Source organism: Fimicolochytrium jonesii, assembly GCF_025526975.1.
Source record: "Fimicolochytrium jonesii strain JEL569 chromosome Unknown EV422scaffold_1, whole genome shotgun sequence".
In the NCBI taxonomy this organism is placed as follows: domain Eukaryota; kingdom Fungi; phylum Chytridiomycota; class Chytridiomycetes; order Spizellomycetales; family Powellomycetaceae; genus Fimicolochytrium; species Fimicolochytrium jonesii.
Genome location: NW_026515668.1, coordinates 1,781,758 through 1,809,406, shown reverse-complemented (window position 1 = coordinate 1,809,406; position 27,649 = coordinate 1,781,758). Strand labels below are relative to the sequence as shown.

The following is a 27,649-nucleotide window of genomic DNA, read 5'->3' as shown; positions in this document are numbered from 1 at the left end:
GGACTTCATCACGGATCTACCCGCCAGTGATGGGGTTGATTCTGTGCTCGTTGTCATCTGCCGGTTCACCAAGATGGCGCACTTTGTACCGTGCAGGAAAACTGCCACCGCTGAGTCAACTGCAGATCTGATCTGGCACCATGTCATCCGGCTCCATGGACTCCCCGACGATATTGTATCTGACCGTGGCCCACAGTTCAACTCCCACTTCTGGAAACGTCTCTTCGCTCTCCTGGGAACCAAGGTCAACCTCTCATCGGCGTTCCATCCCCAGAGCGATGGACAAACCGAGCGGACCAATCAGATTCTTGAGCAATACCTTCGCTGCTTTTGCAACTATCAACAAGATAACTGGAAGGAACTCTTGTCTTCTGCTGAGTTCTCTTACAATAACACCATCCACTCCGCCACCCAGACAACCCCCTTCTACGCCAACTATGGGTTCCATCCTCGATTCAGTCTGGCTTCCGCCACCACAACCGAATCCCTTAATCCTGCAGCCGAAGCTCGTGCCAACCATCTCAAGGAAATCCATGAACAGCTTGCCACTGAGCTCAAGGAGGCCCAAGGACGCATGAAGCGCTTTGCCGATGCTAAGAGGGCACCTGGCCCAGACATGAAACCCAGGGACAGTGTCTGGCTCTTACAGCGGAATCTCAAGACTCTCCGACCTTCCCAGAAACTTGATCACCGTAAGATTGGCCCCTTCACAATCACGGAGAAGATCAACTCGGTCACATATCGCCTCAAGCTTCCCCCATCCTACAAAATTCACAACGTCTTCCATGTCTCCCTTCTTGAACCACGTTTCACCATTCCGGAGCGAACTGAGCCAGAACCCACCCCACCAGAAGAAGTCGAAGGACAGGAGGAATGGATTGTGGAAGACATTCTTGACTCCCGTATTCGACGCACGCACCTTCAGTACCTCATCAAGTGGCAGGGTTGGCCAAGCTCGGAGAACACATGGGAGCCAGTGGAACACCTTGCCCGCTGTCAAGAGCTTGTTGCCCAGTTCCACCAAAAGTACCCCGACAAACCCCGATCAAAGCCTGCCAACATCAAAACAACATCCGGACGCCGTGGCTAAAGGAGGGGGTGATGTTATGGACGACGCGTCCATACCATGCGCTTACCTCATGACAGCATCCCAACAGTCAGTCAATGTCAATTCCCTGTCAAAACCTGACATCTGCCAAACCTCGCAGCCGCACGCAGCCGCGCTACCCCACACCTGCCACTGCCTTCATTTCTCCACGCAGCCGCACGTAGCCACACCTCCCAACACTCGGCGCTTACAAACCCTTCTCCATACTTCCCCACGTACCCGCCCACAGCCTCAGCGTAGCCACCCCATCCCCAGTCTTCTGTTTCTATGCTTCCCCACCCTTGGCGCTTCTCTTGGCTTCCCTCTCATTCCGTACCCTTCTGCTTCCCCACGCTTCCCCAGCCTTCCCAGAAAAACATAAATAGCCGCCTCCCCTGAGCTCCCCACTTCCTGATCCCCCAGCAGATCAACACCAGTTCTTCCTAGTCTTGTTCTAGTTCTTGTTTCGGTCTGAATACCATTACCTGTCAACAACCTGCACCACAAGTCACCTCTATTTCCATCGGCTCCGCCCATTCATAACAGAAGGTCGAGGGGGTTGTTGGTAAGGTCGGGGGGTTGCGCCAGCTGCAACTGCCAATTTGCGCATTCGGTAAGAATTTTTTACACGGCGATGCGAAGATTGTTTGTTTTCACCGCATCACTTTTGTACGCCGCTAACACAGCTGCCGGGCGCTGACTGGAAGGTGCAGTGAGCACTGTCCCTGCTTTAAAAGCAATCGCACAAGTCTCGATCTCGCGCCGTTTCGTGGTTACTTGTTTCTCCGCCCCGACTGCATACACAGTTAGCTGCGCTGGGAGGGCGACGAGATTGCTTTCACATTCCGCCAGCCAGTGGGTAAATTGAACCGTCAAACGTGGGTCGCCCCATGTGTATTCAAAGTTCCGTGCGTTGTTCATTTGTGCCATGCACAACTGTGTGCTCAACTCGAATGCGTTGAGGGCTTGTTCAACCTGTTGGTACAGAAATCAGGGTGCGCCAACTTGAGTTGAAATGTGCACAGAGACAATACCGTTGAAACATCCGACAGTCCCAGAATGCTCTCAGTCAGTCCAGGGCCAAGGTCGACAGTCCCCGTCAGCTGTCCTTTGCTTCCACGTTGAACGGTCGAGATTCCGTAATCAGTTTCATCAAACCCAATGCCGCCAGCAAGGTTGCGCAATCCGAGACTTTCCTGCAGCCGAACGTGTTGTGCACAAATCGCGTGTATGCGGTTCGAATCCAATCCAACGAGCTGCACACCCGCATCCGCTCGAAGCGTCTGCTGAGCACGCTGCGATGGTAGAACCAGGTTATCATCCCATTTGCATGGCTTCCGAGGCCCACTGCGCCCAACTCCTGCCCATCCTTTGCCGACAAGAAACTTGCAAGCCCGACCCCCAAAGCGGGTCTCAAATTCAAACCAGAACTCAGTAACACGAGAAGAGAAGATGCTGCAGCCCCGCCCACGGTAGTCCTTGACCGTAAAGAACTGTAACTGTTTCGGATAGCGTGGTAGGTGTCGGTGGTGGCGATTGTGACAATGGCAAGATTGGTAAGCAAAATAAAAGGGGCAAATGGGCGAGCACGACGCACACATACCTGACTCGCGATGAATTCCCAGAGCCAGTGAGTGGGCCTCAGGCATCCTGAAACTATAGCCCGCATTGCCATCACAGCAATGTCACTCACCTCCATATCCTCAAGTTCGGTGAGCTTGTAGTACTCAGTGTAGAGCTTTGCTGCTCGATACACATGTTTGTGCTTGTTTTCAAAGATGAAGGCACCTTTCTTGTCATTGGCCTCAACTTGCCTGGCAAGCAGTGCTACTTTTGCCAGCAACTGATCGTGGGTGAGATTCCCATTCCGACCTCGGAAACCCATGAGACCAGTGTGCAGAAGATCTCCTTGCATGGCCCTGTTCTCGTCGACCAGGCATTCAACTCTCTGCTTTGCCTCCGAATATTCCACCTGCAGTTTGGTGTAAGTTGTTTGCAGTTTGCTGAGATCCTTTCCAAGTTTGGTATGTTCAGATTGGAGTTTGGTGTGCCTCGTGACGAGGTGGGCAAGGAAGCCTGCAAGAAGATCCCATTCAGTTTCCAGGTGTCCTTGGACTCATTGAGATCTAGTGCATACCTCCAGAAGCATGTCCAGCTGTCCCAATGTTCTCCGAACCACTCCCAGTGTTCTCCAAACCACTCCCGATGATGTCCAAACCACTCTCCATGTCATTGGGTGGGTCATCCTCTCTACCTTCAGCTGATTCACCGATTGAACTCAGAAGGCAAAGAAGTGCAGTACTGACACGACCCTGAGCTAAAATGGAGCGAACGCTAGCTTTCCCATGCATTATAAGGACCTCCTTGATTCCATCGGCCGAACATAAGGTTTTCAATGTGCTCTGTGTCTCCCCAGGGCACATTGCTTTCAGGAACATCGTGGGTCGCATCGGGTTGGGTCGGAACTGAAGCTTTGGGACTCCCAGAGCTTCTAACAGACTGCTTGGATTGTAAAATCTGCAACAGGGAATGTAAATGGGATGACTTGAAAAGTGAACGAGGTTCCGGTATATTTAACCTGCACCTAGCCTCATCGTGCTCTCTGGCTGCCCTGATCTCAGGAATGAAAACAACCCCTTTGGAAGGAGACTGTAGGGGCCCCAAGACCCCCTGCTGTTCGGAAGTACTTGGGGTTCATTGAATTGGGCCTGTGACGAGAATCAATGTGTGTGTAGGAGGTTGAAGCCTAAGCTAGTTCGGACACCCAAATCGTATGCGAAACTAGCCAAACACTCCAAACTCGCGACGACGCGTCGTCACTAGTGCAAGGATCATGTGATCTGCTGCTGAGATTACATTTTGGCATTTTGAAATGTTTTACACCACCCTGCTTTGCAGGGAACTTTTCGGAGGAATACAATTCGTCGTCTTTCGTCAATCTTTCAATCGGACCATCTTCATAACCTTCCCCAATGCCTTCTCGTGACCGGCTGCAACTTTGCATGGGCTTTCTCTAATGTCAAGAGCCGCCGCTTCGTGATGACAGAACACTTCTCCTGCAAGTCCTTGAAGATGCAATGGTCGTACCGGAGAAGCGAAGCCTGGTCCAGAGAGATAGGAAGGGCGGCTTTTTTGAGCATCTCTCTGGCGAGATGGTGATTTCACAGCCCTTCCATCATGTCCATATTTAATGACCGACGACATTATCCCCAAGCAAAGTATATTAGAAAGATACAAGACGAAAAATGTATCGGCCCGCCGTGTCGTGGCGTATCCAACGAGCAACAAATTGATTATACATGATCCTAGACTCATTCGTCTTTGGTATGTTCTTCACCCTGCTAGTAAGGTCCTTCCAGTCGGTGAACGGTCTGACCTGCACTGCAGCTTGGATATCTTCGCATCGTTTTTGTCCAATGCGATATAATGAGACTCGCAAGTCAGCCTCCCCGGCGGTGTTGATGTTGATTTTTGCGCCGTCAATCGCCAGTCGAAGGTAATCAGCAAAGACATGGTAGTGGGCTATCAATGCTTCTCCGCAAAGCATGATGCAGTTCTCGGGTATTTCTGAAGAAGAGAACGGCGATCCTCGTGGCGAAACGATACATAATATGTAAGGGTTGTCGCCAAACGCCTCAGCAACCTTCTCAACCTCGGCCTTTATTAAGTCTTTTGTAATAACTTCCGATTGGTACGCTTTCATTTGGCCCGCGCAAATCAAATGGTGCATCTCGAAACCGTCCTCGTCCATCGTGCGGCGGATAGAATAGGAGTACACAACGCTACCATCCCCCGTACAACATGATTGCCAACCGTACCAGCAACATCTCCAGAAAACCTTTCCTTTCTGCGCACCACAGTCAATGGTGCCAGCACAACCCTCTCCTCAGTATCAATGTTTGCGGCAAATTCACCCCCTTTGAGAAGTTGGCCCAACGAAACTCGGGGTGGTTTTTGGAGCAATGTCTGAGTATGGTGGAGGAACAGTAAGTGACTTCGGCAGGCCTCATATAACGCACTGAACGTCTCGAAGTCTTTAAACGACAAGCTTTCCAACAGATCCTCGTTGTCATCAAGATTGAAAATCTTGCGTAACATCTGCAGCAAACTTTCGGGCATGCCATGTTGAGCTAGTTGTGCCGGGTTATCGAGGTACGTTCGTAAAATGATGTATGGTATTTCCACACAGCAGTCTTGCGTTTCCAAACCGGGACACTGAACCAAGATTGCTTCGCCCCGATTTTCCAGGTCGCCATAAGTCGTTCCTGGGACCACTTCCGTATCACGTGTCACAAGCAGCCGCAGAAAATCAGCCCAGATAAGCTTAGCTTTCAAGTGCGGATTTCTGCATCCGTAGCGCTGTGTTGCTTCGGCGTGAATTGAGGATGCAATTGACTTCATCGGTAAATCCCCAGAGGGACCACGTTTCTTCTGACACAATGTCAAATATATTTCCAAGAGCCGCGGTATCTGTCCGAAAGCATGCAAGCAGCGACAAAACGCTGCCTTGGTTTCCCAGCGCTGCAGCCAAGTTTGCTTTGAGACGATGGCGTGTATGTGCGCGTGTGTGAACAAAGGCAAAGGGACCACTTTATGGGGATGAGACGAAAGTCGGAACAGCCCACTTAGCTGTTGTAGTGTTGTGCCTGCGAACACAACAAAGAAAGGTTTGTGTTTGGGGGCCGCTAGGCATGCACTGCTCAATGCCAAAAAAATCGGTCTGAGTAGATTCTGTGTGCTGTTCGGCTCGATGAGATAGTTGAATTCATCTATGGCAATGAGAACGGGTCGGGCCGCCGTACGATGAAGAAACCGAGGTCGAGTTTTCGGATGCGTTGTTCCTCCCAATTGTCGAATATTGACTGCGCAAAATGGGAGAATGACTCAAACTTGCGATAGATATCGGGATAATTGAAATAGAGAAGTCGCAGCACCAGACATGGGATTGGAAATTCAACATCGTACTTTGTCGGTGTTTGACCATTGTTGTAAGAGACGATGTACACAGCGGGATGTACGTCCGAGTAGCCGTCATTGATCGCTCGAGGAAGTTCAGTGAGGAGGCGAGTTTTTCCCATGCCGGGGGCGCTGGCGACGACGTAGATCGGATGCCCCTCTCTGTTCCGTGGGATTGCTGTTTCTGCGTACTGATCTGCGAACCCTCCGACTATGCATTGTAAAGCATCCTTCCTGCCGTTGAGTTCCATAGACTGCCCAATAGCCTCGGGTATCAAAAATGAGGGGATAGTGGGTTCATGTTGCAGAAGTTGAGGTAATTCCTTCAATTGAAAAACTTGGGTTCTGAGGGACGCAAACTTTTCGCTCAAGCCGTCGATATCTTGATCGTTGTCTGACATGCGGTTGCCTATAGTGATGCAGGGAGAGAAAATAAGAATACATGCGGTGTGTTTAATGCGTGAACGCGGAGCTCGTACCGTGTGTAAGGGAACCGACCCTCACGTCCCCAAATCTTGACCCCCACCACCACCACCTTTAAGATTTGGGGACGTGAGGGTCGGTTCCCTTACACACGGACAAGGTGTCGATTGTGAAGTGATTCTCCAAGTCCTCCACGAAGTCGGGCGCGTGCTCCACCTCCCCCAAGTCGTTCGCCATCACCATCTCCTTTTTGTCGTTTTTGTCGTTCATTCCGATCGCATACTCCCGCTGTAGCCGACGTGCAGGTTCGGTGTGTACAACCTCAAACCGTCGTTGAACCGCGCCACCCTCTCCACGTAGTGCGCCTCCAAAGAGTCCGCGTCTGCCCGAGCAGCCAGACCGACCTCGGTAGTGAGACTGGTGCGCGTGTGCAGTTCAATGACTTTGGCGACCAGTCGGTCCTCTGCGCTATGGCCTCGCATTGGCAGAGCGGGGGCCTCCCGAGTTCGGCACTCGGCCTATGCGCACCGGTGCAATTGAAGGAGGCGCAGTGGACGGGTCCTTCAATCACCTCGTCCGAGATGGGTTCATCAGGTCACCAGCGCGACATTTTTATTGGATGTTTACTGAGCCTCCAGTAAATAAATTCTCAAGTCACGTGACCTACCCATATGCAGTGGTAGACTGGCATCCTGGACTCCATCAACTTGGAAAAAGAAGTCCTGCCGCACGACAAGTCTATCCACAGCGGCCTGGACCGCCCCTCAGACCCCGGGCACCGCCCGTAGGAGCAGATGAGGCTCCTCAACACCATCTTCCACGCCTTCAACTGAGCAAACGGCGGGTCCAGGTGATCGAAGGCGTGGACGCGGAGCTCGTCGTCGAGTTTGTCGATGTCTTTCAGGCGCACAAAACTTCAATGTTATGGAGGATCATCCGCGCCTTCTGTTTCCCCGTCAGGTTTTTGTTGTGAAGGAGAATATTACGCATGCGAGCAAGGACCATCAACCTGTCGTCTTGTCCCTTCTTAACTGTTCTCAGCCGTCGCTTCACCACTGCATCGTTCTTGATCAGATAGGGATCTAAGACCTGCGTCTTCTCGAAGGCTTGGAACAGTCGTCGAGCCTTACGTTTCGAGTCAGTAACACCTTCAAGGAGTGAGAGCACAAAGGTACGATGAGCCCGCGGCTCCAACCTCCGCATCTGGTCCAAGTGCAGGGCCTTGGAGGTCAAGTCCGAGAAGTGACGCTCAATGCGCTTGGCGTCGTCGCGAGACGTCCATTCGTAGATCCCAAGAAGCGCCTCGGCGAGGTGATTCCCCGGCTCCTTAAGGAGATCTTTAGCGTACACCACTCACTCCCCGCCGGCGTCCCCGCCAGCGTCATATCTGTTCTTCCTTATGCTGATTTTGATCAGCGTGCGTCGAGGTGGACGCCGTCGATCACCCTCCCGTAGACCTGCCAAGGAAGCTCCAGGGAAAAGGCATAGCTTTTTGTCACAGGTACTCCATAGCGAATGATATCCGAGGGGTCAGTCAATTCGAGACCCCTGTTCGAGTTCTTGAACGGGAGCTTAAACGGCCTACCGAGATGACTATCATAGATGAGGGCAAGCGTCGCCACCACAGTCCCCAGTACGCTTATCATCTTCCACTCGCCATCCGTCGCTTTGCCCCATTAGCCTTTGCTACCATTTGCAAGAGACCTTCAAGATCTACTCGTTTGCCTTGCGCTCCGCGTCGATGACAGCCATGTCACATTTGCTACTCCGCATCTCACCTTCACCCTAACAGGCCGTAACGAAGTTCGCATTACATCTAAATATTTTCATCGATTTTCGAACTTCCTAACAACGTTCTGAACTCCAGACTTTCTTCCTGCTCTGGTAGCGGGCGGTAGCTCTCCCAGGAGTGCTCCTCCTCGGGAGCGCGTGTTCGGGGCGGAAGGTTTGCCAGCTGCTAATGCAGCGGAGCGGTCCTTTCGGGTATGAACGGTTGGAACTTTCGGTGGCATTGTGCTTTCCGAAGGAACCGGTGAATAATAACCAAACTTCTCTATTCTACATTCGTACGCGGATAGTGGGCGAAGCCAGGGCTCATAACCTGTTAGCGGTAGTCGGCAGAGATAGCTTAGAGACGAACGGGAACCCGTAGGTGAGACGAAGTCCTATTAGAAGTCTAGTCTTAAGTATGTACAGTACAGTACATAATAACGGGCGTGGTGTGTCATGGACTTTTGGACATCGGAGAACACATAAAAGCTGCTGCCCACTTCCGCCCCATCTTGTCCCTTTCCGTTACCATTTTGCAGCGGTTCAACACAATACTCAGCTGATCGTTCTAAGATGCCGCACGACGAAATTGCGCATTCTTGCCAAGGTCATCGCGGAGGCGCTGGCGGCGACTTTGCCCAACCTGGAGTCCTGCCTTCCTATGCTCCCGATACCGTCATTGTGTCGAAGCACATTGATATCGGTCTGGACTTCGCAGAGATCCGTAACAAGCGAGTCAAAGCAACGATCAGTCATACCTTCGTCAACAACCATGCGAAGAACGACAGTCTCAAGTCGAAAGCGTTGAGCTTTGTGAAGCTGAATGGAGTGGGCTTCATTGATTTGGATGTCAAAGGCGAAGGGCTTACGACATGGGTCTACGACGGTAGAGAGATCTCCTTGTTGTGGGACAAACCTTTCTCGGGCAACGAGGAGAGGAACGTTCAGCTCACGTACACCGTGGACGATCCGGTATGTGCCGACCGCTCTGAGCAACAGAAGTCCGGAGATAAGGTGTACATCCTCCGCATGCTAACTCGCGCCCACCAGGTCAGCGGTCTGTACTTTGAGGTTCCCAGAAAGGAATACCCAAATCGGGTTCTACATGCCATCACTGACCACGAGCCCGAACGCTGTCGGCACTGGCTAGCGTGTGTGGATTTCCCGGCCGTTAGAGCTACGTTATCTTTCGCACTTCGCCACGAGGAAGGCATGACCGCAGTCGCAAACGGGGTCTCGCAAGGTGAAACCAAGAATGATGACGGAAGCATTACCTCGAAATGGCATCTGGACCTCCCTTGTCCGTCGTACTTGATATGTCTTGCCGTGGGATTCTTGGAAAGCGTTGACGCCGGTCAATCGCCGAACGGCGTTCCCGTTAAGTTCTTCGCCCCGAAAGGGACTCCACATGAAGACTTGAAGCGACTGTTTGGCCAAACGAAGAACATGTTGGCCTATCTGCCTCAGAAGTTCGGAGTGGTAAGGGAGAGCCGGCTCGTCGGTCACGGAATACCAAAAGAAACTGTCTGAGCACTTCCATTCCATTGAACAGGACTTCCCCTTCCCGAAATACTACCAAGTATGCTCCTACTCCATCGGCGGCGCCATGGAAAACATCTCGCTTGTCAGCTGGAACGCTGTCATCCTCATGGACGAGATTAGGGCAAAGGAGCTCCTGCTGGACTATCAGCGAGTGGATGTACACGAGATGGCCCACTCATACTTCGGAGACCTCCTCGTCATCCGCCACTTCGAACATGTCTGGTTGAAGGAGGGCTGGGCCAAATACACCGAGGCTTTGTGGCTGGAGGACAAAGTGAGCAAGGAAGAGTTTGAGGCTGCGATGGTGGTCATGCAAGACCGCTACTTTGCCGAAAGCAAACAATACCAGCGCCCTATCGTCACACGAATCTTTGACTCCAGCTGGCACGTCTTTGATTCGCACACGTACCCGGGAGGAGCTTGGCGTCTTCACATGCTGAGGAAGCTTCTCGGCGATGGGGCTTTCTGGGCTGGTGTTCAAGGTATGTATCCGTGATATGGGTCGGAGTACAGGCTTGGCGGCAAAGACTCATCGAGTATCCCAGACTATATCAAGACGTATCAAAGAAGCGTGGTGGAAACGGATGGTAATGCTTGCGTATCCCGTCCCGTCATTCCCAGCGCTCTCGTTCTAATCCTTGGAGATGCAGATTTCCGTAAATGCCTCGAAAAGGCTTCTGGCGTAGCACTCGTCAAGTTCTTTGACGACTGGTTGTACAGTCCCGGGTAAGTACCCCTCTCCCCTACATGCGCTTGTAGGTGTTCAAGCTCCTGACGCCTCCATAGATACCCGAAGTTGAAGGGTACCTACTCCTATGAGTTGGAAAAGAACCTCGTAGTATTGACCTTAGAGCAAACACAGGTCGATGCGGCCAAAAAGATTCCGCTTTTCGACATTGTGATACCGGTTACCGTCACTGACGCCAACGGCAAGACGCACTCGGCAGACGTTGTTTTTGACAGCAGAACCAAAAACACCAAGGCCATCGTGGCCATTCCCGTGTCGGGCAAACCCGTGTCGCTGTCCGTTGATCCCGACTACAGGACCATCTTCAGTTTGGACTTGAACCCCGGAGAAGAGGTTCTTTCAGAGACCGCCAAATCTGTCTCGGACGTTCGCAGCCGAATTTGGGCTTATCAGCAATTAATCGAGATTGGCACCCTAAGTGCTCTGAAAAAGGTGACGCGTTTCCGCAAAGAGGAACTTACGCGATTTGCAGACCATGTAACTCACGCCATTGACAGGTGAAGGAGAACATCCTGCAGGAGAAATTCTACAGGGTCCGAGCAACCGTCGCCGCAGCCTTGAGAAAGTGCAACACCCAACGTGCCATCGATGTGCAGGTTGCAATCTTCAAAGCCGAGACCCATCAATTCGCACTGAGGGATGCTGCCAACTTTACAGAAGCGGACGAAGGCATCCGGTCAGCGTTGCTGGAATTCCTGAACAAGAAAACGATGTCAGAACGCGGGTACGGTGCCACCGGCAGAGCGCTGGAAAGTCTAGCCCGCCAACGCAACCCCGACGACGTCAAATTCCTGCTCGAAGTCGCTCAGGACGAGAAATGGCTCGGCCAGCACGGGCTTGTCCGGAGCGACGCCCTCCGAGCTCTGGGTTCGTCTCGTGCGCCCGAAGCCTTCGACTACCTGCTCACCCGCTTACAACCAGGCGTGGAATTCGAACGAGCTCGCCCAGCGGTCATCAGCGCCATCGCCTCCTCCGCGCCATGGCAATCCGCATCCAAATTCAAAGAGGCGACCGAGCTTATCATCAACCACCTTCGTGACAGCCAATCGAGCGTGAGGCGGAGCGCCATCAGCAGTCTCTGTGGTCCGGCACTAAACGCCCGTGCAGCCGCGGGTAAGATCAAAGCCACCCGCGGTCTGTACGATGATCGGGAATGGGAAGAAATCTCGGCAAGCCTCCGTGCACTGCAAGCGCGGGGAGACCCTGTCCCTGGGGGTGCGATTGTGACGCAGCAAGAATTGGTGAAGACGGTGGAGGAGTTGCAGAGCCGACTTAGGAAGCTGGAAGATAAGATTGCGGAGAAGGAGGCGAAGGACAAGGAGGCTTGGCAGGTTGTGCAGGCCGCTTCTCTCTAGGTCGTAGACTTGGAGTCTGGCATGTACTGTAGGTAGCTTTGCATAGCTAGGGGTTTTCACTGGAATGGCCAGCTCATGTGATAGCCGGAGCGTAGCCAAGATTGCCAAGCGGCGGTAGCAGCGGGCACCAGCCCTAGTGACTTTACAGTGGTCTTGGAATCGCCGGTCAATATGCCGTTCTCTCAAAGTGATGCCTCCTCGTGCGCGAACTTTCGCGGAGGTTTACTTTAGGAATTGGGCGAGTGTGAGGCCTCATTGCCGGCGACGCGTCAAGCTCCGTTATTGCAAACACCAGCTCCAAACTGCTGCTCATGGGGAGGGGAGAAGCTCTGGCCCAAAGGGGTGCGGACGACAACTATACGTTTTCCTTCCAGATGATAATCTGCGTGCCGTTGAGGCATTCCATATTTCGCATATGTCTGCGAACGCTTGCGGCGCTCCTGACCTCTCCCAACGTCGAAAAAGCTGTCAAAAGGAGCGAGGAGTGGAAGACTACTCGATAAAACAGACATCATCGCTCGGTTTCATGTTTTGAAGTCTTATTGTAAGCGCCAGCATTACATGCCAAAAATAACGAGGAGATGCTCAGGAAAAAAAGATGTCTGCTCTGCAAGCCATGAAATGCCATCTTATTTCATGGTCACCCTGTGCGCCTTTTTCTTCGGTACACTGGAATGTCTGTGCGCAGACTCCTGCTGCCCGTGTTTCTTCCCCGAAACCCAATACGTCTGCAGCTCCTGTCCACCCTCAAGCTTGATCCCCTCGCCATTCTTCTGCGTAATGTACGGACCATCAGCGATGAACTCGTAGGTCGCCTGGCTGATGTGAATTTTGTTGGGCGCGGATTTCTGCTCCATCTGGCCAGCGACGCTAGCCGAGTCGCCAAAGATGGCGAACTTGGGCATCTTGACGCCGGCGACGCCGCCGATGCACGGGCCGGAGTGCACGCCGATCCGGATGTGCAGCTCGCGCTGGACTTGGTCGGACATATCGAGGTTCCTGACGTCTTCGATGAACCTGACCGCGCAGTCGACCATGTCTACCGCGTTGCGCTTGGTGACGGCCGCACGCTCTTCGGGTGTGTGCGCCTCGGCGTCGATGTTCAGGCCGGAAACGATCTGGTAGGCGTCACCGATAGTCTCGGTCTTGTACAGATCGGTGTAGTTGTCCAGAGCAGCGTCGAAGGCCGTGTAGAGGCGGTTGAGGAGGTTGACGATCTGGTCGGGCGACGAGCGCGAGGTGAGGTTGGTGAACTGGACAATGTCCACAAACATGATCGTCACGCAGTCAAAGTCCTTGGGGGGCACTTCAGCGCCAATCTTCATGGCGTCCGCGACGTAACGGGGCAGCATGCCGTAGAGCAGCTCGTTGGCTCCCTTGTTGTCGTCTTCGAGTGCGTTGGCCGCGCTCTGGGTGTTGAGCAACGCTTCGGTTTCCTTGTGGTGCTGAACCTTCAGCTGCTTGTACTCCTCCTCTTGCTCAGCGTGCAAGGCGTTCTTCTGTTGTTGGTTCTCGCGCTTGAGGGCCTCGCGCATCTCGCGGTGTTGGGTGCGTGCCGTCTCGAGGGCCTGCTTTTGTCGCTGCACGAGTTGTTCGATGCGGGACCTTTCTTTCCGCATGTTATCCTCGGCTTCCATGTTCTCGGCTTCGGTAGAGGTGATGGCCTCGCCTTCGTCATCGAGCAACTCGGTGTGGGCTTCGCTGGGCATGTCCGAGATCTCACTGTCCGCGTAGGCGCTCTCGCCGGCGCTGATCTCCGAAGCGGGGCCTCCTCTACGAGCCGACTGAAGAGCGACCATCTTTCGCGCGCCAGCGTCGCCGCTCTCGGGATTGGTGCCGGGCTGTGAGCCCTCCTCGTTATCTTCATCATCGTCCATGGCTTTCAGGCTCTCGCTCAACTGCTCTTCTTGCGCAATGAACTGCCTCTCACGGTTCTTGGCCGCAAGCTTCTGTTGGCGAGCAAGCTGGCGAGCTTCGTACCGCTGCTGGGCGAGAGTCCTGGTTGCTTTGACTTGCAAGTGCCGCTGGGTTTGGAAAGCCTTCAGGCTCGCGCGCTGTTGGGCGATCTGGTCTTCCTCGCTTTCCATCTCCTTCTTTTGCTCGACTTCCAGCTCCAGTTCTTGGATCTTTTGCTCGGCGATGAGCGTCTCGGTCTCTTCGGTCTGCGCGAGCTCCAATTCACAGAGCTTCATGATGTGCTTCAACCTCATGAGGTGCTCCTCACGGAGTTGTTCGACCTCTTTTTGCATGCGAAGTTTGAGTTGCAGAAGCTTGGCTTGATGCACCTTGTCGGCATCCTGTTTGTCGAGAACGGCTTGGTTGCCCTCGCCATCTGCCTCGCCGCTTTCGGTAACCATCTTGTGAAGGTCGGCGTCTTCAATTTCTTGAAGCAGGATGTTTCGGAAGAGGCTCATATTCTATGATGCAAGACGATGTTTAGATGCGGTGTATGGGATGTACTTGTGTGCTTCGAAAGAAGCCCACCTTCATTATCCTCGTATGAGTCTCCTGCAAGGCCTTCCTCTCCCTTTCCTGTCTGACTTCAATGCCCACCAACTTCATGCTATTGGACACCCGCCTCTCAGCAATCTTTTTCTTGACTCCAAGAATCTTCTCAGCCGCCTCGTTATTCTGGCTAACGCTCATCTTCAAAGATCTCAATTCCCTCGTCAACATCTCCAGCATTCGCTTCTCACTCTCTTCTTCCTTCAGCACCGCCGCAGCCTCGACCTCAGCCGCGGCGAGCGACTTGCGTTCGTTGTTCTGCCCATCGACAAGGAACTGCGATTCCGCAATGTTGGCTTCACGGATATGCGCCTCGTCGATCCGGAAATTGTTCATGCGGTGGATACGCTCTCTGCTGGATTCCATCTGCTCGCGTTCCTGGTCCAACGCGAACACGAGGGCTTGGTCTTCGATGGCCATCAGCTTGAGCGTCTTCTCGAGCTCATCGTCGCGACCGGTGCGCGCGAGCTGGTTGTTGCTGCCATCGATCTTGGACAATTGGAGGCTATTGGATGCATCCCCAGTGTGCGGGGACGAGGTGGTCGATGGGCGGCGAACTGCGGCGGACATGGTTGCGTTCAGGTATGGGTTGTGAATGCACGGTGTAGGAGGCAATGAACCGCGGGTTACGCTATGCAGCGCTCGCAGGCCAGCTATATATAAGGATGGAATTTGGCCAAGGAAATCTCTCGCCGGAAGGATTGCAATGCGTAAACAAGAAGAAGAGGAGCGAAGCAGCTTGGAATCCCTCAGCCAGTCTAGATGGAATCCCTCAGCCAGTCTAGATGGAATCCCTCAGCCAGTCTAGAAACGCGACAGATGCCAACCCACGGATATACTCCCGCTATTTGAATGGCCTGGAGCACCGCGTGAATGCATTCTCGGCCGAGGTGGATACTAACCTAAAGCAAGAAGGAAATTTTACAGTTAACCATGTTCTTCAGCTCCGATTGAACATGGTTCGGTAGCCCCTTCATTAGTGGCTGGGGCACATTATCGCGGAGCTACGTTCACTCTGTTGCATTTTCGGTTAAGCTCGTTCTGTGGGGACCAAGCAACGTTTTTCTCATCAGGGGGGATCCAGGAGACGGCCTCCGATGAATAGTCCGACAACTCCGACTAGATGAAGTAATCACACCATTGCGTCACGTGACTACGAAATACTGTCACTTCGTTTACGAGATCTCTCCTCGTGAAGTACTGATAGTAGGGAGAGCGACAGTACGCCAGCCATGTCGGCCGTTCACAGCGACTTCCAAGAAGCGATTTTCGTCAGAAACATCTGAGGCACGATGTATTACCATTGAGAAGCAGCAGGTATTTTCTATGTATATACTCCGTCTACGTAACGGCTACTAGTATACAAATGTCTATGTGTGTATCTACACAACGGGAAATTAGAGAATTGTCTTGCAAAGTCGATCTGAGCGGGCGCAGCCCGACAGGCCTCCTTCCGATGGCATCCCATGACGAGTGAGGGGCGTCCGGCAAACGTGCTGATTGTCTAATAAGCGACGAGGGCGGAAAGGGCAGCGAGGACAGCGGCGCCAGCACCGGCAACGACCTGCGCGCCAGTGTTGGAGTTGGAAGTGGCTGGGGTTCCTGCGATGGTAGGCATGGGGGCGTCAACAGGGACGACAGTGGGAGCAGCGACCTTTGCGGAAGCCGTTGGGATCACACGGACGGAAGATACCGAGGCTACTGTAGTAGCGTTGGTGCCGTTAACAGCCGCAAGAGCCGAACCAGTGACGGCAAAGGGAATGACGCCTTTGGGGAGGACATTCCGGTAGATAGGACGGGGGCCCTTCGTTTGGACGCCGGGGACGGCGAACAGGTGATCCTTCAGCATCGTTCCATTGGTGATCAAGCCTTGAACTTGGGAGATAATGCGGCAGTTGAAGCAGTTCATGTACATCTCATCTCCGCTCGCGCCTGGTGTAGGAATCCATGTCCAACTGCACACACAGTCGTCGCACGCCGGGAGGTTGGCTGGGATAGGGAAGTTGATGTTGGGAGCAAAGTTGGTCTGTAAGGAGGGTAAGAATAAGTATCAACGCATGTTGCAGAAAGGACTGAAAGTCCCACCATTACAACTCACATGAGGGCAATCTGCACTGCTGCTGAACATAACGAAGTCGTTTATCGTTACTCCTCCGGGGCCGGGCCTTGCGATAGAGAGGGCGCAGCCACCTCCACCGTGAGCCGCGACAGGGTCGTTGGCACAAATTTGTGGTGCCATGGCCGGGTTCGCGGCCGCCTCTCCGCAGGTAACCGGCAATGTCGTTGTTCCGCCAGCCGTGATGTTGAGCACCAGTGGTTTTGCTGGCTGCTTCTGTCCGTGGCAGAACCAGTTCGGGGTTCCAGAATTCAGCGGGTTTTCGAGGGCGGCCATATTAGCTCCGCCCCATGGGTATGGACCGCCCACCCGCATGTGAGCATTTGCCAGGCCGACGAGGGCCGACACGACGGAAACGAGGGCGACGAGGCGAGGCATTGCGTCGTAGATGCTGGAGTGGAAGTCTAATGGTGTGCTTCGGGGCCGTAGGGACGGCGTCTTCCTCCACGCCGCTAAATATCCTGCAGGGGGCCGCGGGGGAGGCTCTAATCGAAATTGACTTGAAAGCGCCAGCCCAGCATACACGCACAAATTTTCTCACGATATCCACGGGCAAGCCGCGCTCGAGAGCCGCCATATTATTCTCATTCTCGTTCTCATTCGGCAGCCTCTTCTTCTGCACCTTTTGATTTAGCTCGCTAATGCCTAAAGTGACTTGGGCGGGATGCCAAGCAAGGTGGTCTGTTTTTTCTCCTTTCCTGGCCGCAGAAACACGCGACACCATTTCGGAGCCAAAACGGCCGTATCCCATCACCCGTCATGATGAAAAAAAGCGTTTCACGACGATTGATGCATTAAATTCTCTTGTTTTTCCTCGGTCGGCACGTGACTTCCGGCAAGCTGCGCCGATGTCCAGTGCACTGTATACGTAAAGGCTTCGGTAACGCTCCATTTCGAAACGTAACCACTCTCTCCAAGATGAGTTCCCGTCAGCATCGGGCAGATACCGCCCCCGCCGTGTCCTCATCGCAGCTGGCCGCCACCAACGAGGGCCTGTCCGATGCACATGCCATCTCCTCCTCACAACTTAAGCACGAGCACCACTCCCAGGATGGCGAGGAAATGCATCATGGACCACCAGCCGGTCTGTCGCACAGAGACACAACCACCACAAACCAACAGTACCCAGCGTCGGCAGGGCGTTCAAGGTCGGCCGGCGGTTCTTCGTCCGGTGCACATCTAGCCAAACTCGAGGACAGCGGCGACATGTCGCCGTCCGGCGAATTCTACGACGATCGTTCCCCTGGCGGAGGTAAAGCTTCACGCGTAACGTCTAGGCGCGCACAGCAAAACAGAGAAGCGCAACGTAATTTTCGTGAAAGACGGAAGAATTACATCAGGGATTTGGAGGCAAAGTGCCAGAACCTCGCTGGGAAAGAGTTGCTCCTCCAGAAAACGGATCAGCAGTGCCGGGAGTTCCAGATGATTGTCGACAGACTTAGCGCCGAGCGGGATGTTTGGGTCCGGGAGAGGGAACTCTGGTGGAGGGAGCGCGAGGAGATCTACCGCGCGGTCGAAGCACTGCGCTTGGAGGTGCGCCAAAGTCAGACTGAAAACCGTCGCCTTCGCGAGATGGCTTGGACGCTGTGGAACGATGTGGGAGGTCGGGACGGTGCAGCGCAGGCAGCCGAGCAGGCCGATAAAGCAGGCGAAGACTCGAATGTCAGTACATCTAAGGTCGCTGATGTTGATAAGATGGATGTGGACGGAGATCCGAGCACGCCGGCAACAGCAAAGCCAAACGAAGCAGCAGAGCCACCAAGTGGTTTGCCCGCTGCGCCGTTCTCCGGCGGTGACATAGCCATGTTAGGACACCTAACACCACAACGTGGAGAAAGGAGTGCTAGAGACACTGATCAGGGAGAACTCTCGGCCACCGACATCGCCCACGATCTTCTGGCACTCTCTCGCGCAGGTTCCCCAACCCATCGCTCTTCCCATACAAAAACAATAATATCTTCGGACAGCGGAACGGCCCTGTCAGGAACGGCTTTAGATGACTTGAAGACGCGAATGTCCTTCTGGGACGCGGAGCGCGAGAATCTGTACAGGGCGGCGAGTGAGCGAGAACGAGAGCTGATCCTGTCTTCGTTGGTACGTATGGGGTGATGGAGCGGCGATTTTCTTCAAGCAAGTGCCGTGGAAGATCGTTTCTCTAATTCCACCCCTTTCCACGCTTGTAGGCCGGCGCGAGTCCACAGCCTGGCATCACAGGCGCGGCCGCAGGAGGACTCAACGCCATTAACGCCGCCCAGCTCTTTGCCCGTATGGCAGCCGGGATATTCAATGATCAGCAACAACACCAAGCTCAACTTCAGCTCCAACAGCAACAACAACAACAGCAGCAGCAGCAGCAGGAGCCGGTGATAGTCGACGACGCACCGGAGAATGAGCAAGCCATCGAGGTCACGCCTGCGCCGACATCGCAAGTGCCTGGCTTTCAGATAAACGACCAGTTGCGTGAAGCGACTATCGAGCTCAAGCATCAGTAGGTTGAGGAGGAGGTCAAGGCCAGTGCGTCGAGTACTTGGGGCTGTGGGCGACCCTGTCAAGCTCTTCTTACTGGGCGCAACAATGGCGTCGAAACCACTCGCTCTCGATCGTTGTGAGATTGAGCTTTATTCAGCCGCGTCCGAAACACAGGACAATGGCACTTATGTACGGGTTCCCTACTCCCATCCCGCCACTCCATCCCAAGTCTCCCTCCCTTTCGGCGTCAACTTCCCCGTCTAGTACCACCACTAAGCGATTCTAATCGCGGCCGTACGTTCCAGCCTCCCTAGGAAAATTCTGTCCACCTTGTTGTACTTATTTCTTCCATGTATATTTCGTTTAATCGTCGTCTTTGAAGGTCAATTGTACTGTATCATCGTATTATCTCCCCGTGTGTGATGTCTTGTATACCCTTGAGGTGGGCCAGGCACGTGAAGCCCCGGAGTGGTACATTTGCGACCGGATTCGGTAATGTACGAGTGGTCTCGTCAGGTCATATGCCCGCCGGATACTTACCATAACATACTGAGTGCTCCCTGAACCTGTATATGCAGGCCCGGGTCGAACCAGACAAGAGTAGCTACACATGGAACAATGAAATACATTCCCTCAATGCCTTGAGTTTTCTTGTGATCTCGTAGGCCCATGTCGGGCCAGACAAGAGTAGCGACACGAATATGTGTGATATTCTGATAACCAACTTTCGAATTCAGCTCCGAGGTCAAGATCAAGCTGCTTACGAGACTACGTGATGGCACGTAAGCTTTGCAAACGCGTAGTTCACGCGTAAAATCCACCTGAGGAAACAGTCCGACCGTCGGACGTCAAGTAGTTTGAAACTTTGATACTGTACTTCCGAGCCCCCATAAGGACTTCAAGTTTGGATGCCCCGAAAACCCAGCAGGCAGAAACAGTGGGCTGCTCGCAAATTCTTCTCATAGCTCGAGGATTCGGTCTGGTTCACTGAATGAATGCACAGGTAGACGATTTGCGCCAGTTTCCGCTGGGTTTGGGCCACCTCGCCAGGATTTATAACGTTGAGCGGTTTGGATGTGGGTGGTATTACTGGGCAAGGGCAAATTGGCGTTGTCTGCGTCCATAGGAGTATTCATATGGCGCCAAGCGGAGATGATGTGGCATCCCCGGAGGTGCCGATATGATGAATGAGATCAGCCTATCCGCTATCCGCTTCTAGCCCAGCTGCATTGACGTCGTTTATCCTGATGCTGTTCCAGCCCAAAGTGACTGATAATGATCCTCCAACGGTCGAAACAGGTTGGCGCCGTGCGTCATGTTGTGTACTTTTTCAAGGTGGCCCGAGTCGGGCCAGGGAGGTCAAGCGGCGCACTGGCACAAGGGAATGTGGAATTGTTTTCGTTGTCTTGTAGGCTCAAGTTGGGCCACACAGAGCGGCAGCACATGCTATAGGCCTGGACCGAGTCAGACAATAATAGCGGCATATAAAGCGTAGGATATTCTTGTGAGCGGACAGACCCAGCGTAGGCCCAGTCAGAAAGCAGCGACGCATAGGATTTCTGCGACCTTATTTGCGAATGGAAAGGAGTATCTCAATCCCAGGTAAGGGTTGGGCCAAATCAAAAGTAGACCACATAGGACACCCGCCTGCTTCCGTGCTATCTTGTCGCTGTGGGAAGTCCGACTTCTCTGTGCGGTTTGGCAATTTCGGACCTTCTTCATGTCGGAGTGCCTCGGTGAATTTGAAGCTTACGCGTCAGTAACGCAGACGAAGCCCACGGCAAAAGCGTCGTCTCGTAAGCAGTGTCCTGACCGTGCGACAAATCTGAACAGCTGATGAGGGCAATTTTCCCTGGAGCTATTTTCTGGAGGTATTTTCACCTTGTTCCTGAAAAGCTCTGATTTACTACAATTCAGGGAGTAAGCTGGAAATTTAGGGTCATCACAACCAACAAAGGCATGAAGATTACGCCTCTCCGCCCATTCAAGAATGCTTCTGCGCTCACGGGCCCAGTCATTGCAGTAGTCGGCATCATGCATGAGTTCACGGATGGTCGCTCGCGCCATCTTGGGTGGTCCACCATATTCTGCAACCGTTCCTGCTCCGGCGTTCATCGTTGGAGTTGAGGAGCTCGTCGTTAGCGTGCCTGAGGAGCTGTTATCTCGGCGTATTCTTGCTTTCCAGGAGAGCTCTCTGGCTCAAGATGTTCCCAGTCCCGTCGCCTTGGCCACTCCTGCTCATCCCGTAGTTGACGGACTATTCGTTCTACTCTCTGTCTCTCCAATCGTTGCCGCTCTTGCTCGTCTCTTCGCGCCTGCTCTTCTCTTCCCACCCCTTCGGCTAGTTGGTGAGCTTGGTTCCCACGAGCCAAGCTCTCGCGCCGTTCCCGCGTCTGCTGCTCCCTTTGCTCCTCCTCTTCCCTTTATTGATAGTCACGAGCAATCTGCTCCTGTTCACGAGCTATACTGTCCCTCTGCGCATGTTCCCTTTCTTGCCGGTCCCATTCTTCAAGCCCTCTGGAGAACTTGCACGGGGGAACGGGCGACTGACAGAGGTCCAGTTTTGCCGCTCTTGGGGGAAGTATTCTAGAGGCCTCGGTGGATGCACGACGGACTTTCGCTCTCTCTGGAAAGCCCAAAGCCCTACGGTGTGTCCGGATGGCCGGACACGGGCGTTAGCGAGGCCCGTGTCCTGACGCTCACTCAGCGGTCACGCTTACGTCGGCGGACCAGAATGGCGTGGGAAGTGTTCCAGGGATCGCATCGCTCACATGTTCACGTACAGTAGGTGCGGTTGGTTACTCCCGACATATCCGATCACTCTGGTGATGGAGCGCTTGCTGGTTGACCGTCTATTATGCACGCTTTCCCATCTCTGCCGATGCCGACCGCCTCCCTTAACAGTGAATATCAGTGTGCAGACAGCTTCCGCGAGTTTTGAAACACAGCCGAGCCGTTCAAGCAGGTCAATTGCCAGGAATTCATCCGCATTCGCACTGCAGACATCGTCCAGAGTCCAGGCATCGCCTTTGGTGGCGTGGCGGGTTTTTTCTCTTGCATTTGTGCTATGCTGCGCAAGCTGCGCATCGCGACCGTCAACGGTTGTGGATGCCCCCAAGTGGCTTTACCGGCTTGGAAGTTGAGGCGGGTTGGGTTTTATGGATACGATGACGTGATGAAGCGTCGATGGACTTGAACTTTTGAGTCCTCTTTGACGATGAATATCGCCATAATGCATTTGTGCGCAGACAGAGGGGTCCCTGGGTGATGGGCGGGAGGACATTCAAACGGTCGGGTCCCGTCTGGAAGAACGTGGCTGGGAGTTTGGGACCATCCGCTGTGTGAGGTCAGGGTCTTGATGATACTAGCGAGAAGCCCGTCGCCAAATGTGGCTGGTCTCCCGTCCAGATCCAGCCACAGAAACGACTGTGTTCGTCCTCATCCATCCTTCGCACGTTTGCTGAGCCCTACGAGTTTCGGGGTATATAAGGCAACCCTTCCTCTCTCCCTTTCCCAGGCAATCCATACCCAATTCAAAATCTGAATAGGCGATACAGTTACGCTCTCACTCCATACCCAAACCAATCACATATATATCACATCTTTTTACTCTGCAAAAATGACTCAAGGCTGGGAACCAGGTTGTCAGTACGCCATCGGCGACGTCGTCGAATACAAAGGTCATCATTACAAGATCATTCAGGTGTGTTTTCTGATCTCTTTTGCTGTAGATCTAAATGTGGAAGAACGGGTCGAAACTGACTTGCCACCTTGCTTCTCCAGGCTCACCGATCTCAGTCCGACTGGGCGCCCGACGTTGTCCCTGCTCTCTGGGGACGCATCCCCGACGGTGAGCACCACCAGGAGCACCGCAACGATTCTCAATGTGGCCAGCAGAAGCCTCAGCAAGCTCCTGTTCAACAACCCCAGCAACCCCAGCAACCTGTCGTCCAGCAGCCCCAACAACCTGCTGTTCAACCGCCACAAGTTGTTGGTTACGGCGCTGCCAACGAACAATACCACCAGCAGCAACAGCAGTACAACCAACAGCCCCAGCAACAACAAAATGCTCAAGGCGGAACTAACATCCAAGTCGTGCCCGCCAACTCCAACGATCCTCGCAAGCAGTCCCAAGACGGTTTTAACATCGGAGGCCTGCACATCTCCGATGATGAGCTCAAGATCGGAGGCGGGATCCTTGGCACCGCAGCAGCGATCGGAGTCGGCGCCTTTGCATGGGACAAGTACAACGACGCCAAGGAGGGCAAAGCCGAACAGAACTGGGGCGCATCCAACTTCGAGGCCGACGCTATCCGCCGTCAGGGTCAATACCTTGAGGCCGTCAAGAACAACTCCCCACTTCCTCCCGTCAACTGGGTGCTCACTGATGGGGCGAACATCCCTCAGGGTGCGCTGCAGGGTGGACAGGAGGCCGACGGAACTCCGTTGTACATCGCTCGTGCGTTCCACGAGAACTCGGTGCAGATTGGAAAGGCGTCGCGAACGCTCAAGGACGGTGCGCACATTTCCTACGGCGGCAAGGAAATTGCGATCCCCAAGTATGAGATTCTCGTCGGCATCGAGAACGCCGTCCGCTGGGTTGATGGCGAAGGCGACCTGAAGAACAATGGACAGTACAGGCTCGTCGAGGGCGGTCACGAATCCAATGGGACGCCTCTTTACGTCGCTCAAGTGCACTACAAGGGAAGCGTGCAGCCTGGCAAGGTCGGCGAGAACCTCGGGGCATGCTTCTTCGCATACGATAATGGTATGTACTCTCGCCCTGAGAAGATCCTTCGGCCGCCCTGCAATCAAAAACTTACCGTCATTCTTTACTCACCGCACAGATGAGAAGAAGGACAAGCACTACCGATTCCTTACGTACGCTTAAGTGACCCCTTAACTCGAGGAGGGCTTTTGTAAATAACCCGTTGGAGGATGTTCCCCAAACACATTTGTAAATCTTACATGAACATCCACGCACATTTGTAAATCTTACATTTCATGTATCATACCATGAAGAATATCATCCGTCCTACTTGCAATACATTCCCATTTCTGCGTGGATTCTTTCGATACTGTTCGGCTAACTCGCCGGGCCCCGTGCATATCTGAAAAGCGCTGGACAGTGGAAACTGACGGTAACCAGCCGGAGACCTCCGGGTTCCACAAACGGTGCGCAGAACTCGTCGTAACCAGATAGGTAACCCTTAATTAACATAGTCACCAAGGTCTATCATACCGGGACCCTAAATACCCGGCCAAAGGTACCGAACTTGGCCCCACGACTAGGAGACCTTGAACAAGGGGTTATTGAGGAAGCTATCTGGTTACGACGAGTCTGGCTTTTCCGAGCGTAAGGTCTCCTCGAACCTCGACGTCAACCTGGTCTCCGTGGTGCGCGCCGGTTTTGATGATTCAACCGAACATTGCTGCAAATCCAGGCAGCCATCGGCAAAATCTTTCCTTGCACATCCCATGTTGCATAAACCACATAGATACCTACATGGTATGGTTGTGTATGGTATGTTTATGGTTGTGTATGGTTGGTGGGCTCTATCTCTTTTCCTTTGTCCGAAAGGATGAGTTGCACCCCCATGCTGTCGAATGCCGACAGCTGCCAAAAAGTCTCGCCACCGCCGGGTTTCGCTGTTTCGGGCGGCGAGATCTGCACAACTCTGGCGCCACAACTTAAAGATGGGCTGAGTTATATGAGACTCCCATGTTTGGAGACTTTGCTACTTTGGCCAATGGAGACAGGGCACCCGTATTGCCAACTCAATGCCGAGAACATATCCCAGCCATCGGCGCATGATCGGCCACCTGCCGGGCCCGTGCCAATTCACAATTTTTCATTAATAGATCAACCTGATATGCCCTATGGCCTCCGAAAGCCCGGTCTCATCAGCTCTCATCCTACGGTGTCAGACAATCTGCCGGAAATTGGGGAGGCCCCCACGGTCAATTCCAGAAGGGTGGTGAAGTACCCAACAACAAGCCATCCATCGGGGAGATTGTCAGAGATTTTTGTTTATCGTAGCAGACGGTGCTTTTGGACGCCAGGAAGACCTCCAGATCCAATCAACAGGCCAAACACCTACTTTCTTGCGCTTGCTCACAACTATATTCAGAGCTCATCAGAGGCCCTGAAAAGCACCTACGACGCACGTTATCGGCGAAGTCCCGACGATTCTGCACACCTGCCTCAACCCCGCTACCCTCGTACAGACGTACAGCGCAATTTCAAGCTAACCGCCAGCCTCGCTGCTTCGCTTTTATCTCCTACCATTTTCACTTTCAAAGGGAAAGGTAGATCTCGCTTGCACACTTTTTACGGCGTGTGTTCGAACTTCGGAGAGCTCACGGAGTACGTACGACTCCCCGCTGACTCGGCGCTGAGAAAAAGGACGAGTTGGTGCTACGCTGCTACCTCATAAACCTTCCTTCGCCGCGCACAAGGACAGCAGCTTGTCCTGGGCAAATTGCTCGTGAGCCGTGATAAAGCCCGATTCGGCAAGTGCGAGAAACAACTGGACGGAATCCAGCCTCGAATCCGCCAAGACGGTAAAAACCAAAAGGCGCAAACCACTGCCACAAACATCGCACATAGCAAGGACTGGAAACTTCGAAAGCGTCCCGACTCCGACCCTTTCTCCGCACATAAAGACCTTGCTTGAGCTGTCTGTCATCAGTGCACTCGTATAGCCTCTGGACTTTCTTTGCCTTTCCCCCCAACGCGTTAAACGTTTCGTGAACTTTTGAGCATCCCGCCCGCAACAACGATGGCCTCCAAGAGTTCGGCACTAGCTACTGTCGACGCACTGCTGTCACAACTCGAGAGCGAACTGGGTCAAACCTTGGTGCTCAACAACGAAAGTGCACAAGGAAAGGCTGTCCCGGCCGCCGGTCCCATTTCGCCACCATCCTCCTATGATAATAAACGACGGTCGCTGTTGAGCCGCGGCAACGTCCGCCTAGAGCGACAGCCGTCCAACCACAGCAGCGTCGTCAGCTTCCAGTCGAGTGCTTCAGCGGACACTCGATCGCAAAGTACCCAACAGACCATGGCTCACACCGTCGCTGGAGACGAAGACGGCTACGACGAGGAAGAGGATTTGCAGGAACCGGAAGATGTAATCAACCCCGGCACACAAATCATCCACTCTGGATCGCTTCGGAAGTCAACACCGTCGAACAATCCGATGGCAGGCCGGCAATGGCGCCCAAGGTTCTTCGTCCTGTCCGATACATTCATCTATCTATTCCGCTCGTCGGCATCCACGGAAGTCGCCATGTCCGCCCTTCCAATCACCCCCGCCACCACCGCCTTTGTGTCTGCTGAAGGAATGTGGGTCCTCGAGGTTCATAGCCCGTGCATGAACGATAACGAAGTCGTCACCCGCCAATGGCGCCTGCAATGCGCACATCGCGATGAGATGGTCGAGTGGCTCGCCGTCCTCCGCTCAGCGGTAGACCGCGCAAAGCTTCGATCGGTTTCGTCCGGTTCGAAAACCCATATGCGGTATCCACCTTCCAATAGTGGCAAAGGACAGTCGCTGGAAGCTTTGATGGACGGATCTGCATTCAAGCTGAGCCGTTCTGATTCTGGAAAGGGCCTACCACCCTCGGTATCATCCCCGCCTGCATCCACCCATCTCTCGCCTCTGAGCTACAAGCCCACGGATCTGATGAGCTCCATTGCACTGTTGGAAGATCTGGAGCGATCCCACTCTACGGCATCATCAGCGGCACAAGTACCTTCTCTTCCCTCGCCATCCCCAACACTCTCCGCACAATTTCAACGACATTATCCCATCGCACCTGTTCGGCACAGCGCGGACGCCGTGCATTCTCCTTCGCCGTACAGTGTGTCCGAACACTATCAACGCGCATACCGTAGTGAAGATTACAGTCTTCAAACTAATCAAGCTCAACAGCAGCAATACCAGCTACAGCACCAACAGGAGCTGCTTGCCAAGCAAGCGGCCTGGGAACTGCAAAGACAACAGCATGAGCAGCAGTACCAGCAACAACAGGGTTTCGCATCAGCCCTGGAAGCACCTGTATCCTTCCTGGCACCGCCACAAGTGAGAGCCGAATCCCGGGCACCAAGCCCCTTCCACAGCAGTGGCGAGACTGACCTTTCAAAGGGCCTTTCTAAGGCCGACGCGAAGGCGGCCAAGAAGGCGGCCAAGGAAGCCGCTGCTCAAGCGGAGAAGGAACGAAAAGCCTTGGAGAAAAAAGCAGCCGACGAAAAGAAAGCCGCGGAAAAGGAAGCTGCCCAGAAGCGCCGTGCCGCCGATCAGAAAATGTACACCTCGCTGGCCGGCGTGCCGGGAAGTTCCTGGGGCATAGCCATGTACTGATATGCACGTGTGGCGGCGGTAGTATCGCTCTCTACTTAGGCGTATTGCACCTTCCCACATGAGACTTTTCATATAGCATTGTATAGGTTGCCCACGAGTTTACTTCCCGCTCGTGGTGCGTTTTTTTTGTAGATTTTTTTTGCATCACTCCTTTGATTCCCTTTCGTACTCCACTCTCGTTTTTCTGCATATCATATACGTATACCTCTGACACCGAACTGAATCGTGCGTACTGTATAAATATAAATCACATTGCTGGCATTGAATAGACTTAAAAAAAAAAGAGTTGTTCGTCGAACATGAAATGATATG

At 53.5% G+C, this 27,649-nt stretch overlaps 7 protein-coding genes across 7 annotated transcripts; 4 read left to right on the top strand and 3 right to left on the bottom strand.

Moving 5' to 3' along the window:
* Window positions 1-5,856: 5,856 nt before the first annotated feature.
* Window positions 5,857-8,112, bottom strand: EV422DRAFT_563219 (uncharacterized protein; the record flags this gene model as incomplete). Its single annotated transcript, XM_053072041.1, has 5 exons — window positions 5,857-6,452; window positions 6,750-6,883; window positions 7,246-7,363; window positions 7,453-7,792; window positions 7,912-8,112. 5 exons carry the CDS (start codon window positions 8,110-8,112, stop codon window positions 5,857-5,859), a joined length of 1,389 nt encoding a protein of 462 aa, XP_052930388.1.
* A 697-nt stretch (window positions 8,113-8,809) lies between these two features.
* Window positions 8,810-12,036, top strand: EV422DRAFT_594041 (uncharacterized protein; the record flags this gene model as incomplete). Its single annotated transcript, XM_053073575.1, has 7 exons — window positions 8,810-9,208; window positions 9,287-9,715; window positions 9,789-10,260; window positions 10,324-10,365; window positions 10,429-10,504; window positions 10,565-10,958; window positions 11,024-12,036. The coding sequence occupies 7 exons, from the start codon at window positions 8,810-8,812 to the stop codon at window positions 11,879-11,881; spliced, it is 2,670 nt and encodes an 889-aa protein (XP_052930387.1). The 3' UTR covers window positions 11,882-12,036.
* Window positions 12,037-12,463: 427 nt separating this feature from the next.
* Window positions 12,464-15,063, bottom strand: EV422DRAFT_27702 (adenylate and guanylate cyclase catalytic domain-containing protein). The gene is made up of 2 exons (XM_053065923.1): window positions 14,366-15,063; window positions 12,464-14,298 (listed from the first exon to the last, which is right to left on the bottom strand). Exons 1-2 carry the CDS (start codon window positions 14,954-14,956, stop codon window positions 12,511-12,513), a joined length of 2,379 nt encoding a protein of 792 aa, XP_052930386.1. The 5' UTR covers window positions 14,957-15,063; the 3' UTR covers window positions 12,464-12,510.
* Window positions 15,064-15,652: 589 nt separating this feature from the next.
* Window positions 15,653-16,971, bottom strand: EV422DRAFT_575404 (uncharacterized protein). The gene is made up of 2 exons (XM_053073205.1): window positions 16,485-16,971; window positions 15,653-16,412 (listed from the first exon to the last, which is right to left on the bottom strand). Exons 1-2 carry the CDS (start codon window positions 16,878-16,880, stop codon window positions 15,891-15,893), a joined length of 918 nt encoding a protein of 305 aa, XP_052930385.1. The 5' UTR covers window positions 16,881-16,971; the 3' UTR covers window positions 15,653-15,890.
* A 449-nt stretch (window positions 16,972-17,420) lies between these two features.
* On the top strand, window positions 17,421-18,994 carry EV422DRAFT_563215 (uncharacterized protein; the record flags this gene model as incomplete). The annotated part of the gene is made up of 2 exons (XM_053072040.1): window positions 17,421-18,596; window positions 18,686-18,994. 2 exons carry the CDS (start codon window positions 17,421-17,423, stop codon window positions 18,992-18,994), a joined length of 1,485 nt encoding a protein of 494 aa, XP_052930384.1.
* A 3,465-nt stretch (window positions 18,995-22,459) lies between these two features.
* Window positions 22,460-24,054, top strand: EV422DRAFT_512791 (uncharacterized protein). Its single transcript, XM_053069109.1, has 3 exons — window positions 22,460-22,674; window positions 22,755-23,739; window positions 23,819-24,054. Exons 1-3 carry the CDS (start codon window positions 22,591-22,593, stop codon window positions 23,860-23,862), a joined length of 1,113 nt encoding a protein of 370 aa, XP_052930383.1. The 5' UTR covers window positions 22,460-22,590; the 3' UTR covers window positions 23,863-24,054.
* A 1,699-nt stretch (window positions 24,055-25,753) lies between these two features.
* On the top strand, window positions 25,754-27,337 carry EV422DRAFT_502837 (uncharacterized protein; the record flags this gene model as incomplete). The annotated part of the gene is made up of 1 exon (XM_053068298.1): window positions 25,754-27,337. The coding sequence occupies one exon, from the start codon at window positions 25,754-25,756 to the stop codon at window positions 27,335-27,337; it is 1,584 nt and encodes a 527-aa protein (XP_052930382.1).
* Window positions 27,338-27,649: the final 312 nt, after the last annotated feature.

Coding starts and splice junctions, on each gene's coding strand:
- EV422DRAFT_27702 (XM_053065923.1), bottom strand. CDS start 14,956: ATGTCCGCCGCAGTTCGCCGCCCATCGACCACCTCGTCCCCGCACACT. Junction 14,299..14,365: donor CTCATACGAGGATAATGAAG/GTGGGCTTCTTT, acceptor CTTGCATCATAG/AATATGAGCCTCTTCCGAAA.
- EV422DRAFT_575404 (XM_053073205.1), bottom strand. CDS start 16,880: ATGCCTCGCCTCGTCGCCCTCGTTTCCGTCGTGTCGGCCCTCGTCGGC. Junction 16,413..16,484: donor GCAGTGCAGATTGCCCTCAT/GTGAGTTGTAAT, acceptor CCCTCCTTACAG/ACCAACTTTGCTCCCAACAT.
- EV422DRAFT_512791 (XM_053069109.1), top strand. CDS start 22,591: ATGACTCAAGGCTGGGAACCAGGTTGTCAGTACGCCATCGGCGACGTC. Junction 22,675..22,754: donor ATCATTACAAGATCATTCAG/GTGTGTTTTCTG, acceptor TTGCTTCTCCAG/GCTCACCGATCTCAGTCCGA. Junction 23,740..23,818: donor CTTCTTCGCATACGATAATG/GTATGTACTCTC, acceptor CTCACCGCACAG/ATGAGAAGAAGGACAAGCAC.